Source organism: Canis aureus, chromosome 15, assembly GCF_053574225.1.
Source record: "Canis aureus isolate CA01 chromosome 15, VMU_Caureus_v.1.0, whole genome shotgun sequence".
NCBI classification, from domain to species: domain Eukaryota; kingdom Metazoa; phylum Chordata; class Mammalia; order Carnivora; family Canidae; genus Canis; species Canis aureus.
In genome coordinates this window covers 52,187,177-52,201,621 of record NC_135625.1, presented here as the reverse complement: position 1 = coordinate 52,201,621, position 14,445 = coordinate 52,187,177, and the positions used below count along the sequence as shown (strand labels likewise).

Genomic DNA, 14,445 nt, shown 5'->3' with positions numbered 1-14,445 from the left:
GCCTCCCCTTCCGGGGGCCTCTCACAGGGGCCTGTGACCTCTCGTGGCACACGCATAGTTGATGGCCCTGCCCAAAGACCTAGCCCGTGACCTCCAGCGGCTGACCCCCAGACCTAGCAGGGTCAGCGAGGTGGCTGGGGGAGGAAGGGCCTCGGGGTTGGGGGGCACGATCAGAGCTGGATCGGGGCGCGCCCCCCACCCCTTGTGCCCACAGCGTGTGCCAGGACGGCCGCTGGCTCTGCGCGCAGGCGCCGTGCCCCGCCGAGTGCGCGGTGGGCGGGGACGGGCATTACCTCACCTTTGATGGGCGGAGCTTCTCCTTCCGCGGCAGCCCGGGCTGCAGCTCCGTCCTGGTGCAGGTGGGTCGGGGGATTAACTCCGGGGTGCTAGAGGGGAGAGGTGACTGTCGGGAAACCTCTAAATAAACCAATGAGAAGTACACAGTTGCTACTCCGGAAAAAGCTGAGAGGGAACGGCCTCTGGAGGGATGGTGGCTGGCCGCAGACCCCTGAAGCCTCCCCTTGGGGTCCTTCCCTCCGCCTTAGGTTCCCATGAAGGGTCCTAGGTCATCGCCACGCTAGGCAGCCCGGGGGCACAAAGCAAAACCCATCCTCGAAGTCCCTTCTCACAGATGGGACAGGCTGGGCTTATCACAGGCTGTTTCCTGTAAAACAACCCCAGGAGACATATGGGTTCTCCTTCCTCCCCAGCCCTCCCCCCAGTAAAGTCAGGTGACTTACCGAGTTCAGGTACATCTGCCGCAGGCTCATGCAAGTGCACATAGATTTAGCGTGTGCATACACACACACACACACACACACACAGATGAGCGTACATACCCACCGAGAGAGAAGAGGAGAGGCATCTTGCTCCAGTGTGCACACACCTCCACATACTTGCATACACACACGCCTGTGTGCACACACATATGCATGCACACACACCTCTACATACTTACACGCACACACATAGATACACTCACAAGTGCCTGTGCTTGCCAGAGTTAAGCCCTATACCTCACAGAGAGTCTGGGGGGCAAGAAGGTGGTCACGCCTGCATTGAATGGGAGCTGCCTCCAGGTGTGTCCTGTAGGTGCCCTGCAGAACAGGAGAAGGTGCAGAACAGATCCTGTCCTTGAGGTCTTCCCCACCCCCTCCCACATTTCTTACCCTCTGCTCCAGGACCTGAAGGGGCAGCTGCTGATTGTGCTGGAGCACGGGGCCTGTGACAGTGGGAGCTGCCTCCATGCCGTCTCTGTCTCTCTGGGGGACACCCACATCCAGCTCAGAGACTCAGGTAGCCCTCTTCTGCAGTGTGATCACCCCCCAGGTCTCCTCAGCCCACCCTGCAGGGGCAGCCCCTCACAGGCGCCCTATTCCAGGGGCTGTGCTCATCAATGGGCAGGATGTGGGCGTGCCGTGGAGTGGGCCTAAGGGCCTCCGTGTCTCCCGAGCCTCCTCCACCTTCCTACTGCTGCGCTGGCCTGGGGCCCAGGTCCTCTGGGGCGTGTCTGACTCTGCAACATACATCACTCTGGACCCCCGCCATGCCCATCAGGTGTGCTGGGGGGGCAGGCAAGTGTCTGGGCAAGGCTCTAGTGGGCCTGGATTTGACAGTTCCATGCCCCCTCCCCTAGGTGCAGGGTCTGTGTGGCACCTTCACATGGAACCAGCAGGACGACTTCCTGACACCTGCTGGCGATGTGGAGACCAGCATTGCAGCCTTTGCTATCAAGTTCCAGGTGGCAGGAGAGGGAAGGTGCCCCTCAGAAGACAGTGCCCCACTCTCCCCCTGCAGCACCCACAGTCAGCACCGCATTTTCGCCGAGACAGCTTGTGCCGTCCTGCATGGCCCAGCCTTCCAGGTAGCCAGATGGGGGGTACTCCTGCTTGCACCTGTAAAATGGGGTCCAAAAGTGCTCTGCCCTCATCCTGGGCTATTGGGAGGGCCCTGCTCCCTGCCGTGGCAGGGCTACCAAGCACTGGGAGGTGGCAGTGGGACTGGAGGGCACAGGCGAATCTGTGGAGGAGGAGCCAACCCAATTTTTTCCTCCTCTCCCCCCTAAGGAATGCCAAGGGCTGGTAGACAGGGAGCCGTTCCACCTGCGCTGCTTGGCAGCCGTGTGTGGCTGCGCTCCCGGCAAGGACTGCCTGTGCCCTGTGCTCGCTGCCTTTGCTCGTCGCTGTGCCCAAGAGGGTGCCCCATCTCTCTGGAGGACCCAGACACTCTGCCGTGAGTCGGCTCAGCCAGCCAGCCCCACCCCCAGGCTCCTCTTCCCAGCCCCTTATAGGAATAGTGCACAGGGATCCAAAAGCTTTGCAGCAGGGGAAGGCCCCCAGGAGAACCTCTAATGTCTGAGTGTGCCTTCTTTCAGAGGCATAGGGGGTGTGAATTCCAGAAGGGTGGGTAGAGCAGCAGCAGTTAGGCCCCTGACCTGTGTGTGTCTCTGTGCCCAGCTGTCCCGTGTCCTGGGGGCCAGGAGTATCAGGAGTGTGCCCCAGCGTGTGGTCACAACTGTGGGGAGCCAGAAGACTGTGGGGAGCTGGGCAGCTGTGTGGCTGGTTGCAGCTGCCCGCCAGGGTTGCTATGGGACCCTGAGGGCGAGTGTGTGCCCCCCAGCATGTGCTCCTGCCAGCTTGGAACTCATCGCTATGTTCCTGGCAGTGCCACCATGAAGGACTGCAACCACTGGTAAGGGCAGCGGCCTTGTGGAAGGCAAAGAGCTGGGGGGCGAAGGGGCACAGTTAGAGCAAAGAGGCTGGGCTTGTAGCCCTGTGGGTTAGGATATGGCATGCACCCGCAGGGCGGCAAAGCACTGATAGCTTCTCAGTTGTGGAGCGTTTTTCAGACCTCTAAAGCACTCTTGTACATTATCTTTTATAATTCTAATGAATTCTTACAATGGCCTAGTAAAGTAGGAAGTAGAAGAATTGTTCCCATTTTGCAGGTGGGAAAACTGAGGCTTGAATAGGCCAAACGGCTTGCAGGGTCACACAGCTTGTTAGGGATGCAGGGCTATGAACCCAGATCTCTGAATTCTGGTTGAGTGTGGTTCAGAGGCTCTTCCAAGGGTTGGGGAGAAGTAAAGGCCAGTTCTGGGCCTGTGGAAGCAGGATCAGTGGCCAGAGCTTGGTGGGTGAGGATGAGACTTCAGAGAATCCCTCTCCTACCTGGGCTGGGAATGGGGTTCTTTGAGAACCCCAGAGCCCAGAGAAGGGCCCCTGTGGTGCTGAAGCAGGAAATGCTGACCATGTCTGTCCCAGGTATGGCTGGTGCTGGGAGCAGCCCCATTTCCTGTGCTTGTAACTGGGGTGTGGGGGTAAGATGCTCAGGTCTCTGGAGTCAACGGAGTCAGGAGTCAACGTTAGGGCCTCAGACTCCCTGGGTTCCTGAGACTCTCCCAGGTCAGACCAGAGGCGTCTGGAGGTGAGTCCTGCCTTGGGACTGCCTCTTACCTCCCTCCCCACCCCGGCAGTGTCTGCCAGGAGAGGGGCCTCTGGAATTGCTCTGCTCACCACTGTGGCCCCCAGCAGACATTCTGCCCTCATGAGCTCGTCTATGTCCCCGGTGCCTGCCTCCTCACCTGTGACAGCCCTAGTGCCAACCATTCCTGCCCCCCAGACAGCACAGGGAGCTGTGTCTGTCCCCCAGGGACTGTGTTGCTGGTAAGTCTGGGAGGGGGCTGCCCAGGGCACCACGGGGCCTGCTCTAACCGGGGCATTGCCCGAAACAATGGGTGGTGGGTCTGGCAGCCCTCCAAGGTGTCCCCTTGTCCCCGGCCTCTGCCCAGGAGGAACGCTGTGTGCCTCCTGAGCTCTGCCCCTGCCGTCACGGTGGGCAGTGGTATCTGCCCAACGCCACCATCCAGGAGGACTGCAACATTTGGTATGTCTAGCCCCTTGAACTAGGATGAGGTGGGATAACCAGACCGACCTGGACAACGGGGGCTTTCCAGGATTCCCCCAAGCCTCAGTTTGGGTCTGTCACCTGGAACCTGGACAGCTTCATCCCCTGGATACATGTCCTCATGACTCTGCCTCCCCGCCCCCACCCCCATCCCAGTGTATGTCAGGGTCGGCAGTGGCACTGCACAGGCCACCAGTGCAGTGGACGGTGCCACGCATCGGGTGCCCCCCACTACGTGACCTTTGATGGGCTGGCTTTCACCTTCCCTGGAGCCTGCGAATATCTGCTGGTGCGCGAGGCCAGTGGTCGGTTCACGGTGTCTGCCCAGAACCTGCCCTGCAGGGCCAGCGGCCTCACCTGCACCAAAGCCCTGACCGTGCAACTACAGAGCACTGTCGTGCACATGCTCAGAGGTGGCTGCAACGTGGAAGGGTGACACTGCCAGGGAGGGAGGGGCACGCTGGGTGGCATCACACTTCTGCATGGGGGGCCAGGGCCTTGGGGTTCTCTACTGCTTACCATCAGTGCAGCGGGGCTGGCACCTCTCCTCTCTCCTCTTGGTTGGGAATCATAATCTGGAAGGCTCCAAGAAATTAAGACCCAGAGAGGTCGAATGACTGGCCCAAGGTCACACAGCTGGAGAAGCAAAAGGAAGGTTGGAGGCAGGCTGGGGAGGGCCTCTTGGAGCCCTTACAGTACAAGAGAGAGCCTGAATACCTGTCTTCCTCCATAGGCCGGGCAGTGATGGTGAATGGGGTGAGCATAACACCCCCCAAGGTCTACACGGGCCCTGGGCTGAGCCTGCGTCGTGCTGGTCTCTTCCTGCTGCTCACGACCCGCCTGGGCCTCAGCCTGCTCTGGGATGGAGGTCAGGTCCCCACCCTTAGCCATCTGATCCATGTCTCCTTAGTGTCATGAGGCTGACACCCCACAGACTCTTCCTCTTCTTTACAACTGGTGGGAGTTCCCAAATTATGTTTTTAAACTTATGTTTCTCTTCGATGTAAAAGCAATACCTCCTTGCCAAAGAAACATTTAGAAAATACCCAGTTTGGGAAAGAAGAAATGGAAATAAACCTAACATCCCACTACCCAAACCCAAGCAGTTGGCATTTTAGAAAGAACAGTCACTGAGAAATTGAGGAAAACCAAAGAAACGCCTGATGTGGGAAGGGGTCGCCCGGTCAGCACAGCGGGGCTGCCCTCTGAGCCTCTGGGGCTGGTGGGTGCCACAGTCTGTCTTGAAGTGGGGGTTCCCACCTGGAATTTCCCTGTTGCCCATGACCTGGGTTTAGTTAGGAGGGTGTGCTCCTACTTCTGCCCTAGCTCCCCAGATGCTGGTGTCTTATCACCAGTCAGCTCTGCAAAAAACAAAACAAACAACAACAACAAAAACAAACAGGTGTAGTACCTGTGCTGATGGTCAAACAGGCCCACAAAGTACCTAGCCTTGGTCTTCCCCTGCCCCTGGCCCTGATGAGGGCCAATAGGGTCATTTCTGCACAAAGCTGCACCCTGCTGCCCTCTCTGCCCAGGCACCCGGGTCCTGGTGCAGCTGGCCCCGCAGTTCCGCGGCCGTGTGTCTGGGCTGTGTGGAGATTTCGATGGAGATGCCAGCAATGACCTGCGGAGCCGCCAGGGTGTCCTGGAACCCACAGCTGAGCTGGCTGCCCACTCCTGGCACCTGAGTCCACTCTGCCCCGAGCCAGGGGACCTGGCACACCCCTGTACCGTGAGCATGGGCAGGTGGGGGGAAGGGTGTGCAGGACAGCTGCAGAAACCTGCAGGGCGGGGAGGATTCAGGGGCTGGGTGCAGCAGATGGGGTCTGGCTGGTCCACGGTGCTGTGCCTGCAGGTGAACGCCCATCGGGCCGACTGGGCCCATGCCCGCTGCGGGGTGATGCTGCAGTCGCTCTTTGCCCCGTGCCATGCGGAGGTGCCCCCACAGCAGCACTACGAGTGGTGTGTGTATGATGCCTGCGGGTGAGAGGGGTGAGCCAGGGATGGGGTGGGAACGGGTGGGAGGGGCTGGGGCTGGGGTCCAGGGGCTGAATAATCCCTTCCACAGCTGCGATTCGGGGGGTGACTGTGAGTGTCTCTGCTCAGCCATTGCCACCTATGCAGATGAGTGTGCCCGGCGCGGACTCTATGTCCGCTGGCGCAGCCAAGAGCTCTGCCGTGAGTGTGCCCTGCCCTCAGTCCCCGATGCCCAATTCCACCAAGCCCTCAGCTCCTTTGTGGATGCTCTTCCTGGCCTGCAAGCAAGCTGTGTGTTCATTCAAGGGCAAATATGTGTGGTGCGCACACTTTAAGCACACTGAGATTGCCTTCCTGTAGAACTTTCACATTACAAACAGCCCTGAGAGGGGCTCAGCAAGAGTCTACACCATGCTGCCCCGTGTGCTCCGTGTGTATCATCTTGGGCTGGCTTACCTGCTGATGCCCTTGCACCACCTTGACCCAAGCCTCTCTCCTCTCTACCCAGCTCTGCAGTGTGAAGGGGGCCAGGTATATGAGGCCTGTGGCCCCATATGTCCCTCCACCTGCCATGACCATGGTACTGAGCCTGGGTGGCACTGCCAGGCTGTTGCCTGTGTGGAGGGCTGCTTCTGCCCCGAGGGGACTCTGCTGCATGGTGGGTAGAGTCAGAATCAGGGGCAGGGGTAGGGGTTGTGGGGGGTAATGGGGGATGGTGCTTGGTGGTGCTGGGACAGGGAAGAGAGCCACAAGGTCATGGCCACAGGACTGGCGCTAGGGGCTGCTGTGCCCCATTTGCTCCAGTCTTGCCCCCTGTGATCCCAGGAGGAGTCTGCTTAGAACCAGCTTCCTGCCCTTGTGAGTCAGGCGGCAGCTTCTTCCCCCCGGGGACCATACTGCAAAACAACTGTGGGAACTGGTGAGTGGGGGGGCCTTGGGGGGGCCTCGGGGGAGCCCCATGACCCTGGGCTGCCAAAGCCCAGCACTGTGACTGATCCCAGGACACTGTGTGCTCAGCACATGCCAGGACAGTCAGTGGCTTTGTGGGAGCGACAGTACACGCTGTGAGGAACCGGTGCCTGGCTGTGTAGAGGGAGAGGTCCCATGCCAGGAGAGTGGGCACTGTGTGCCCCACAGGTGGCTTTGTGACAACCAGGATGACTGTGGCGATGGCTCAGACGAGGAGGGTGAGTGTCCTTGCCTGCGTGGGGCAGTGGCTGAGTGATGGGTCAGTCTTCGTACAGGTAACTAAAACCTGTGCTAGAGTGGCTTTCTGAGCTCACATTGCCAGCGGCTATGCCTGGTGGGCAGGGCTGTTCTGGTCTTTCTGGGTGGGGGTGGGGGGCTTCTCTAGGACCCTTTGTCATCCTGACCCTATCTGCTTGCCTCATGCCAGGCTGCGCCACTCCAGGCTGTGGGGAGGGGCAGATGTCTTGCAGCTCTGGCCACTGCCTGCCCCTGGCCCTGCTCTGTGACGGGCAGGATGACTGTGGAGATGGGACAGATGAGCAGGGCTGCCCATGCCCCCACAACTCACTGACCTGCACTGATGGGCGCTGCCTGCCCCCTGCGCTGCTCTGTGATGGGCATCCCGACTGTCCGGATGCTGCTGATGAAGAGGCCTGTCTGGGTGAGTGGTCTTCCCCTCTGGACTCCAGTCCACCGGGCACCCCCTCCCACAAGGCCTGTCTTGTGAGCCCCAACCTTCCTGCCTCCCCTCCTTCAGCAATTCAGGTTCCTGCTAGGAAACTGACACCTGTAGAGGTGTGAATAGGGGCACCCCAAACAGTGAGCTTAAGGGGCAGTGCCTTGGGACCACCCCTCCTTTCCCTGGCTGCAGGGCAGCTGCACTGCACTCCTGGGGAGGTGTCCTGTGTTGATGGCACCTGCGTGGGGGCCATCCTTCTGTGTGACGGGATCTGGGACTGCCCAGATGGAGCTGACGAGGGACCTGGGCACTGCCCCTTCCCTTTGCTGCCCACCCCCCCGGCCGGCACTCTGCCTGGCTCTTCCGCTGGCTTTGGGGAGACTGTCCAAACTCCCCTGGCCGGTGCCAGCTCCGGTGAGTGTGCTGGGGGAAAGGGGGTGAAAAAGCTGGAGTCTAGAGGCCTGGGAAAGAGAGGTGGGGAGAGCATCTCAGAGGGAGGCACTGAGGCAGGTGCAGGGTGGGGGGCTTGAGGGGTTGGGGGGGTAGGTAGCACAGACCCAGGCCCCCAAGACACTAGAATTCGCAACCTGAAAGGGGTTTGAGTGGTGCTGGAAGAGTCGGGATCTAACTTCGTGACATCCAAGGCCTTCCCACTGATGTGAGGGGGCTGGAGGTGGTGAGCGGAATTCCTGGGCGAGGAGGGGACAGCTTTTGGGAAACCAGTGCAGGAGCGGAGTGCGGGAGCGCCTGGAGGTGTGGAGGGGCTGCAGGTGGGGAAGGTCGCGGCGCAGGGAAGGACCCTCAGGGCCAGGGCGCAGGGAGGCGGGCAGCCAGGTCTAGCGCGGTGCCCGTGGCAGCGCCGCCCTGCGGTCCCCTCGAGTTCCCGTGCGGCAGCGGCGAATGCGCGCCCCGGGGCTGGCTCTGCGACGGCGAGGAGGACTGCGCGGACGGCAGCGACGAGCACGGCTGCGGCTGGCCCTGCGTGTCCCCCGCACAGTTGTGTGACGGCGAGCCGCACTGCCCGGATGGCTCAGACGAGGGCCCTGACGCCTGCGGTGAGAGCCTGGCGCTGCACAGCCGCCCGACCCGGTCCTTCCCCACCCCCACCCCCACCCCCACCCCTGCGGCACAGCCGGGGAAGAGCCACGGAGGTGTCCGTCGGGGGAAGAGCCACGGAGGTGTCCGGTCGTCAGAGCCTCCTTTGATCTTTTTCATGACACTGTCTTTGAAGACTTTTGCCCTTCCACCCAGGCCCAAGGGAGAGAAGAAAGGGGCTTTTGCTTTGGCCCACATTTGGGCAAGAAGGGATAAAGCCGAGGGCAGTGGGTCTGTGGGCATGCCCAGTGGGCCTGTTTTGGGGGCTACCCCTCCTGCCCCACCCCACCAGACCTGGGGGTTCCCTTGTGCCCCTGCAAATCCACCCTTCCCGCTCCCACCACCTGTCCCTGGGAGGAGGGGACAGCTGCCCAAGGCTCCACCCCTCCCCAGGTCTGCCCGCCCCTCCCAGACCCCTCCCAAAGGTGTCTTTGGGCTAGGTTCAGGTTCAGTGCCTTTGGTTCCTCCTGCCAGCCCCTCTGCAGAGAGAGGGCACAACAGGACACTTTTCTGGTGCCCACAGGCTCCACCCAGCTGCCCCCATGCAGTGGCCTCTTCTGGTGTGGTTCAGCTCTGCAGCTGTGCCTAAACCCCGAGCAGCTCTGTGATGGGATCTCTGACTGTTCCCAGGGCAAAGATGAGCTGGGCTGTGGTAGGACATTGTTCCCCTGGGGGAGGCCTAGGCTGGTGGGGGGTGAGGCATGTGGTGCAGTTCTCACTCCTTGTCTGCTTTCTCTTCTCTTCCCCTCAGAGGGGGTGACAGCCCCAGGAAGCCCCAATGGAACAAGGGTTCCCTGCCCAGAATACTCCTGTCCTGATGGCCTCTGCATCAGTTTCCAGCTGGTGAGGTTGTGTGGGGGGGTGCACAGGAGGCAGAGCCATCGTGCCACCCAACTCGAAAGGAACCTTAATTCCCATTCCCTCCCTAGGTGTGTGATGGACAGCCTGACTGTAAATTGGCAGGGGATGTAGGGCCTTCCCCAGAAGAGCAGGGCTGTGGGGCCTGGGGCCCCTGGGACTCATGGGGACCATGTAGCCAGACATGTGGGCCTGGGGTGCAGGGCCGGAGCCGCCACTGCTCCCCACCTCATCTGCCAGTGCTGCAGCGCTGTGGGGGCCCTGAGCACCAGACGCAGGCCTGCTTCACAGCCGCCTGCCCAGGTGAGGGGCCTGGGGTACCCGGGAGGGCCAGCGGGTTAGGTGGGGGCCCCTGGAGAGAGCAAAGGAGAGGAAGACCACTGGGCTCACAGCCTGGCCTCATGTCCTACCCCCACCAACCTGTCTTGCCCCTCCTCCTCACAGTGGATGGCCAGTGGACCTCCTGGTCTCCCTGGTCCCTGTGCACTGAGCCGTGTATGGGTACCGTGACCCGTCAGCGACAGTGCCAACACCCCCAGAACGGGGGCCGGACCTGTGCCATGCTACCTGGGGGCCCTCACGCCACCCGTCAGATCAGTGAGTGCAAGGAAGGAGAGCACTGTAGGGAGGAGGGTGTGGAGGGGTTGCTCCTGGGTGGCTTGTTTCTGCAGGGGACCCACTTTCCCAGACTCTGGTTCTGATTTCCTCTCAGGGCCCTGCCCTCAGGATGGCTGCCCCAATGCCACCTGCTCTGGGCAGTTGGTATTCTGGCCCTGTGCCCCCTGCCCTCTGACTTGTGATGAGATCTCTGGTCAGGCTGTGTGCTCAGCTAACCAGCCCTGCAGCAGCCCAGGTAAGGGGGGCCCTGGGCCCAGGGGGTGGCAGGTGTATCTGCAGAGGCAGAGCTCTCTGCAGGGAAGCCTCACCCTGGGCTTCCCCTAGGCTGCTGGTGCCCTGTAGGCCAGGTGCTGGGCAGTGAGGGGCGGTGTGTGTGGCCCCGGCAGTGCCCCTGCCTGCTGGACGGAGCCCGGTACTGGCCTGGGCAGCGCATCAAGGCCAACTGTCAACTTTGCACCTGCCAAGATGGGCGGCCCCAGCGCTGTCGGCCCGACCCAGACTGCGCTGGTGAGCTCCTGCCCTTGGCCTTTCCTAAGGGGTCCCTTGTCCCCTCCCGGGCCAGCTGGTGGGGTACCCAACCCTCTTCTGGCCCCTGACTCTTGGCTCTCCCTCAGTGAACTGTGGCTGGTCCTCCTGGTCCCCCTGGGCTGAGTGCTTGGGCCCCTGTGGGAGCCAGAACATTCAGTGGTCCTTCCGGAGCCCCAACAACCCCCGCCTCTCCGGCCAAGGTCGCCAGTGCCGTGGCATCCACCGCAAGGCCCGCAGGTACTTGCACCCACCCCAGGGGGACCTGCAACCCTCAACCCCAGCCCCCAATTAGGAAGCCACTGGTGTGCCCTTTCTCATTCGAGATGCTTCCAGTGCACCATGGACCCCAGATGAGGAACCTCCCTGTTCTGAGCCCTATTAGCCTAAACACCAGGATTCCCAGCACATCTTTGGGGAACCCCTGAATCAGTTTTATGTCCTCCAGGTCCAAAAGGGGAATTAGGGAGCCCACAAGTCTAGGGGCAGGTATGGGTCCTCTGGTTTGTATCCCCATGCCTCTGAAAGTAGTGGGGTCTGGCTGCCCAACCCCCTCTGAAAGGGGCTCCACTGGCCAGTGTTTTGGCATAGCTTGCTTCCATGCCCCTCTCTCATGGGCCAGCTGCAGTGTCTCTGGTGCAGAGGTGGGATCTGGGTGATGGGGAGACCAAGCTTCCCAGTTGACCCAATACTTTCCCGGTTTTATCACTGAAAGTTCCAAGCCCTGGGAGGCCACTCACTCCCAGCACATCAGGACAAGTTGGTTGCCTAGGTGAGCCCACTCAGCCGGTGGCGGCCCTTTGTGCAGGTGCCAGACGGAACCCTGTGCGGGCTGTGAGCAGCAGGGCCGGGTCCGCGGTGTGGGGGAGCGCTGGCGAGAGGGCCCCTGCAGAGTCTGCCAGTGTCTGCACAACAGCACCGTGCACTGCTCCCTCTACTGTCCGCTGGGCAGCTGCCCCCAAGTGAGGGGGGCAGAGGGGCCTGGGGCTGGGGTAGCAGGGGTGAGGTGGGGGGTGGGGGTGGGGGGGCTGGTGGCAGTGTGCAGAGGCCAGGGTTGCTGATAGATTGGGTCAGAGGTTGGTGGGTTGCCAGCTCAGCATGTCCAGCCCGACTCTGTGTCCACAGGGCTGGGTCCTGGTGGAGGGAATGGGAGACTCATGTTGCTACTGCGCCCAGCCTGGTGAGTGGGTCTGGGGAATGGCTGGGGAACTCCTAGGATAGGAGGAGGGCAGGTACTCAGAGGGAGCCCCGAGGGGGGAGCAACTACCCCAGCCTCAGGGTGGAAGGAGTCTGGGTCCTGGATCCTGGGGAAGGAAGGGGCCCTCTGGGTGGGAAGGCTTGTCTCTGCCCTCCTAAGGTCAGGTCTCAATCTCTGCCTTCTCTGTCCTTTTGGGTCAGTGGGCAGCCTTCTCCCTCTCCTCCCTACTCGTGTTCTCTGTCATTATCTCTGTCTCTTTCTCTCAAATAAATAAATAAAATCTTTAAAAAAATAAAAATAAATGAAACAAGAAAGTACAAAGGCTTGGAAACTAATGGCATTTATGGGTCCAGATTGCTCATCCTAAAAGTCCACCTACAGGCTGCTGAGGTTAGAGGAGAGGCAGCATACACAGTTGTATAGATTGTTCACTACACAAGTTAGTCAGCAAATGGGAGCTAGACCCCAACCACAGGGCTGCTTCTATCCAGAGATACCTTTTCTAGGGCCCACAAAGGTCCCCTATTAGCAATATCAGCCCTGGATTAGGAACTGCAGCTGCTTGGTCCCGGCCCTGATGTAGTTTCAGGCTGGTGGTTTTATTCTGTGTTCTCTAAATAAATATTCGGTGGAAGTGGAAACCCCCAGCTCAAGCCAAGGGAAGGAGGATGGGCCTTTCCCAACTGGGAGGTTGTTCTGGGGGTTCCTGGAAAGTCCTGGGAGGGAAAGTGCTCCAAGAAGGCGAGAGCCCTGGGTGCTGGGCCAGGGGCTGGTGCGAGCCTTTCTGCAGGTCTCTCCCCTCCTGACCCTTGAGTCTTCCTACACAGGTGAGAACCAGATGATCCACCCCATGGCCACTCCTACCCCCTCTCCAGCCTTCCATCCCCAGATCGGACCCCCTCTGGTCACCTACGTTCTGCCTCCGCCTGGAGGTGAGGGCCACATGCTGTTGCAGAGCAGATGGGAAATTGCCCAGGGGTCTCCAGCCTAGGGGGGAGGCAGGCCTTCTGGGATCTGCCCACCTTCCACGGGAGGATGGTCATCCTCAGGATCTGGAAGTCATCATGGCTTAAGTTGCTTGTCTGACTCTCCTCCTGGGACCACCCCCTTCCATCCTGGGTCGAGGTCAACTGCAGGGCCCTTGGCATCCCTCAGCTCCCCTGTGACTTCCCGACTATCCCCCCTGGAGGGCTCCTGCCACCGTCTGCCATCTCCAACGCCAGCCCCTCTCTGCTCTGCACCTAGACCCCTGCTATTCTCCGCTGGGCCTGGCCCGACTCCCCAGGGGAAGCCTGGAGCCGGAGCTCCCCACCCAGGCTGCTGTGCTGGGGGATTCCACCCCGGGGCCTGGCTCTCAGGGTCGGAACATCGCAAAGAACACTTACACTCAGCAGCACACCTGGCCCGCCTACCTGCAGCTGGACCTGCTGCTGCCCCAGAACCTCACTGGTCCGTGGGGTGGGGGGTGGGGGCTGGAGGAATGGGCAGTGATGGTGGGCTGGGGGTGGGCTCATTCTTTCAGCTCTGACCCCTGCCCTACCCCCCAGGCATCATCACGCAGGGGGCTGGGTCGTTGGACCTGCTCCAGTTCAGCAGTGATGGTCTACACTGGCACAACTATAGTGACATCCTGCCTGGTAGCCTGCCCCCAGCCGAGGTACTGCTGCCCAAGCCTCCTGGGCCAGTGACCCACCATGCCTCTTTGTGGGTCCCACAGTCTTCGTCCTGGGGGCCTTCCAGTCTCCTGAGGGACATTCCTACCTTTGAGGCTTGTTGAACACCTGTCAGTAGCAGGGGCTGTCAAAAGGGTGTAGGAAGCAACCACAGTGGCTCAGGTGCAGGGCAAGGGTGCAAAGCTCTGTGGAGGGAGGGGGGTAGGGTGACGTCAAATTCACTGAGGATCTCAGGGATCATTTCAAGAGCAGCTGAGATACAGCCTTGCCCTTTTGGGGTTTGTATCCCCCACGGGAGACAAGCCTCCTGAAGCGGGAGGAATCAGGCTATACCACGTATTGACTCTTAATTCTGTCTCTGGGGACACACCAGGGCCAGAACGCACAGCCTTAAGGGATCCTGATGATTAATGCCAGGAGAGCAGGAGCTCTTGGTTCCTTGAAGTTTGGGAGACTTGAATCAGGCGGGGTCTCTCAGTAGGGTCAGGGTGGCAGCTTGAAGAACAGGCCAGCCCGGGCCTGGTGAACAGGGCCCCTGTCCTTGCAGCTTTTCTCTAGGAACAGGGATGATGTGCGCCCCCCAGTGCAGATGTTTGGCCAGATGATACAAGCCCGGCATGTACGGGTGTGGCCCCACGTCCCCAGGAGCGACCACAGCATCTCCCTGCAGGTGGAGCTGCTGGGCTGTGAGCCAGGTAAAAGTACAGGTGGGCTGGGGGAGGGACAGCTTGTTGGGGGGGAAGCACTCAGCCATCCTCTCCCACCTGTGTCCCTGCTGGCAGCACCCCTGTGCCCAGAGGCTTGGCACCGCTGTGCCTCTGGTGAGTGTGCTCCACGAGGGGTGCTGTGTGACGGCATGAAGGACTGTGAGGATGGCTCAGATGAGGAGGGCTGTGGGCCCCACCCCGCCACCACTGCCAGGTATGGGGTACCCTGCTACCCAGCTC

The 14,445-nt window shown here is 60.8% G+C and overlaps 1 protein-coding gene across 1 annotated transcript in view; it reads left to right on the top strand.

Annotated features, from left to right (window-relative positions):
* Positions 1–14,445, top strand: part of LOC144284170 (SCO-spondin-like) — a 51,840-nt gene that overhangs the window by 5,466 nt on the left and 31,929 nt on the right. The window contains exons 12-43 of the mRNA XM_077848497.1: positions 215–359; positions 1,182–1,296; positions 1,382–1,557; positions 1,637–1,864; positions 2,067–2,232; positions 2,457–2,691; positions 3,476–3,665; positions 3,791–3,885; positions 4,063–4,319; positions 4,640–4,774; positions 5,442–5,638; positions 5,762–5,889; positions 5,975–6,084; positions 6,392–6,541; positions 6,709–6,802; positions 6,901–7,070; positions 7,280–7,513; positions 7,724–7,945; positions 8,389–8,586; positions 9,378–9,469; positions 9,556–9,787; positions 9,929–10,081; positions 10,197–10,337; positions 10,427–10,609; positions 10,717–10,867; positions 11,436–11,589; positions 11,753–11,807; positions 12,653–12,757; positions 13,071–13,274; positions 13,373–13,482; positions 14,046–14,193; positions 14,281–14,419. Coding sequence (XP_077704623.1) covers positions 215–359; positions 1,182–1,296; positions 1,382–1,557; positions 1,637–1,864; positions 2,067–2,232; positions 2,457–2,691; positions 3,476–3,665; positions 3,791–3,885; positions 4,063–4,319; positions 4,640–4,774; positions 5,442–5,638; positions 5,762–5,889; positions 5,975–6,084; positions 6,392–6,541; positions 6,709–6,802; positions 6,901–7,070; positions 7,280–7,513; positions 7,724–7,945; positions 8,389–8,586; positions 9,378–9,469; positions 9,556–9,787; positions 9,929–10,081; positions 10,197–10,337; positions 10,427–10,609; positions 10,717–10,867; positions 11,436–11,589; positions 11,753–11,807; positions 12,653–12,757; positions 13,071–13,274; positions 13,373–13,482; positions 14,046–14,193; positions 14,281–14,419 — 5,112 coding nt within the window. The remainder of the gene's footprint in view (positions 1–214; positions 360–1,181; positions 1,297–1,381; positions 1,558–1,636; positions 1,865–2,066; positions 2,233–2,456; positions 2,692–3,475; positions 3,666–3,790; positions 3,886–4,062; positions 4,320–4,639; positions 4,775–5,441; positions 5,639–5,761; positions 5,890–5,974; positions 6,085–6,391; positions 6,542–6,708; positions 6,803–6,900; positions 7,071–7,279; positions 7,514–7,723; positions 7,946–8,388; positions 8,587–9,377; positions 9,470–9,555; positions 9,788–9,928; positions 10,082–10,196; positions 10,338–10,426; positions 10,610–10,716; positions 10,868–11,435; positions 11,590–11,752; positions 11,808–12,652; positions 12,758–13,070; positions 13,275–13,372; positions 13,483–14,045; positions 14,194–14,280; positions 14,420–14,445) is intronic.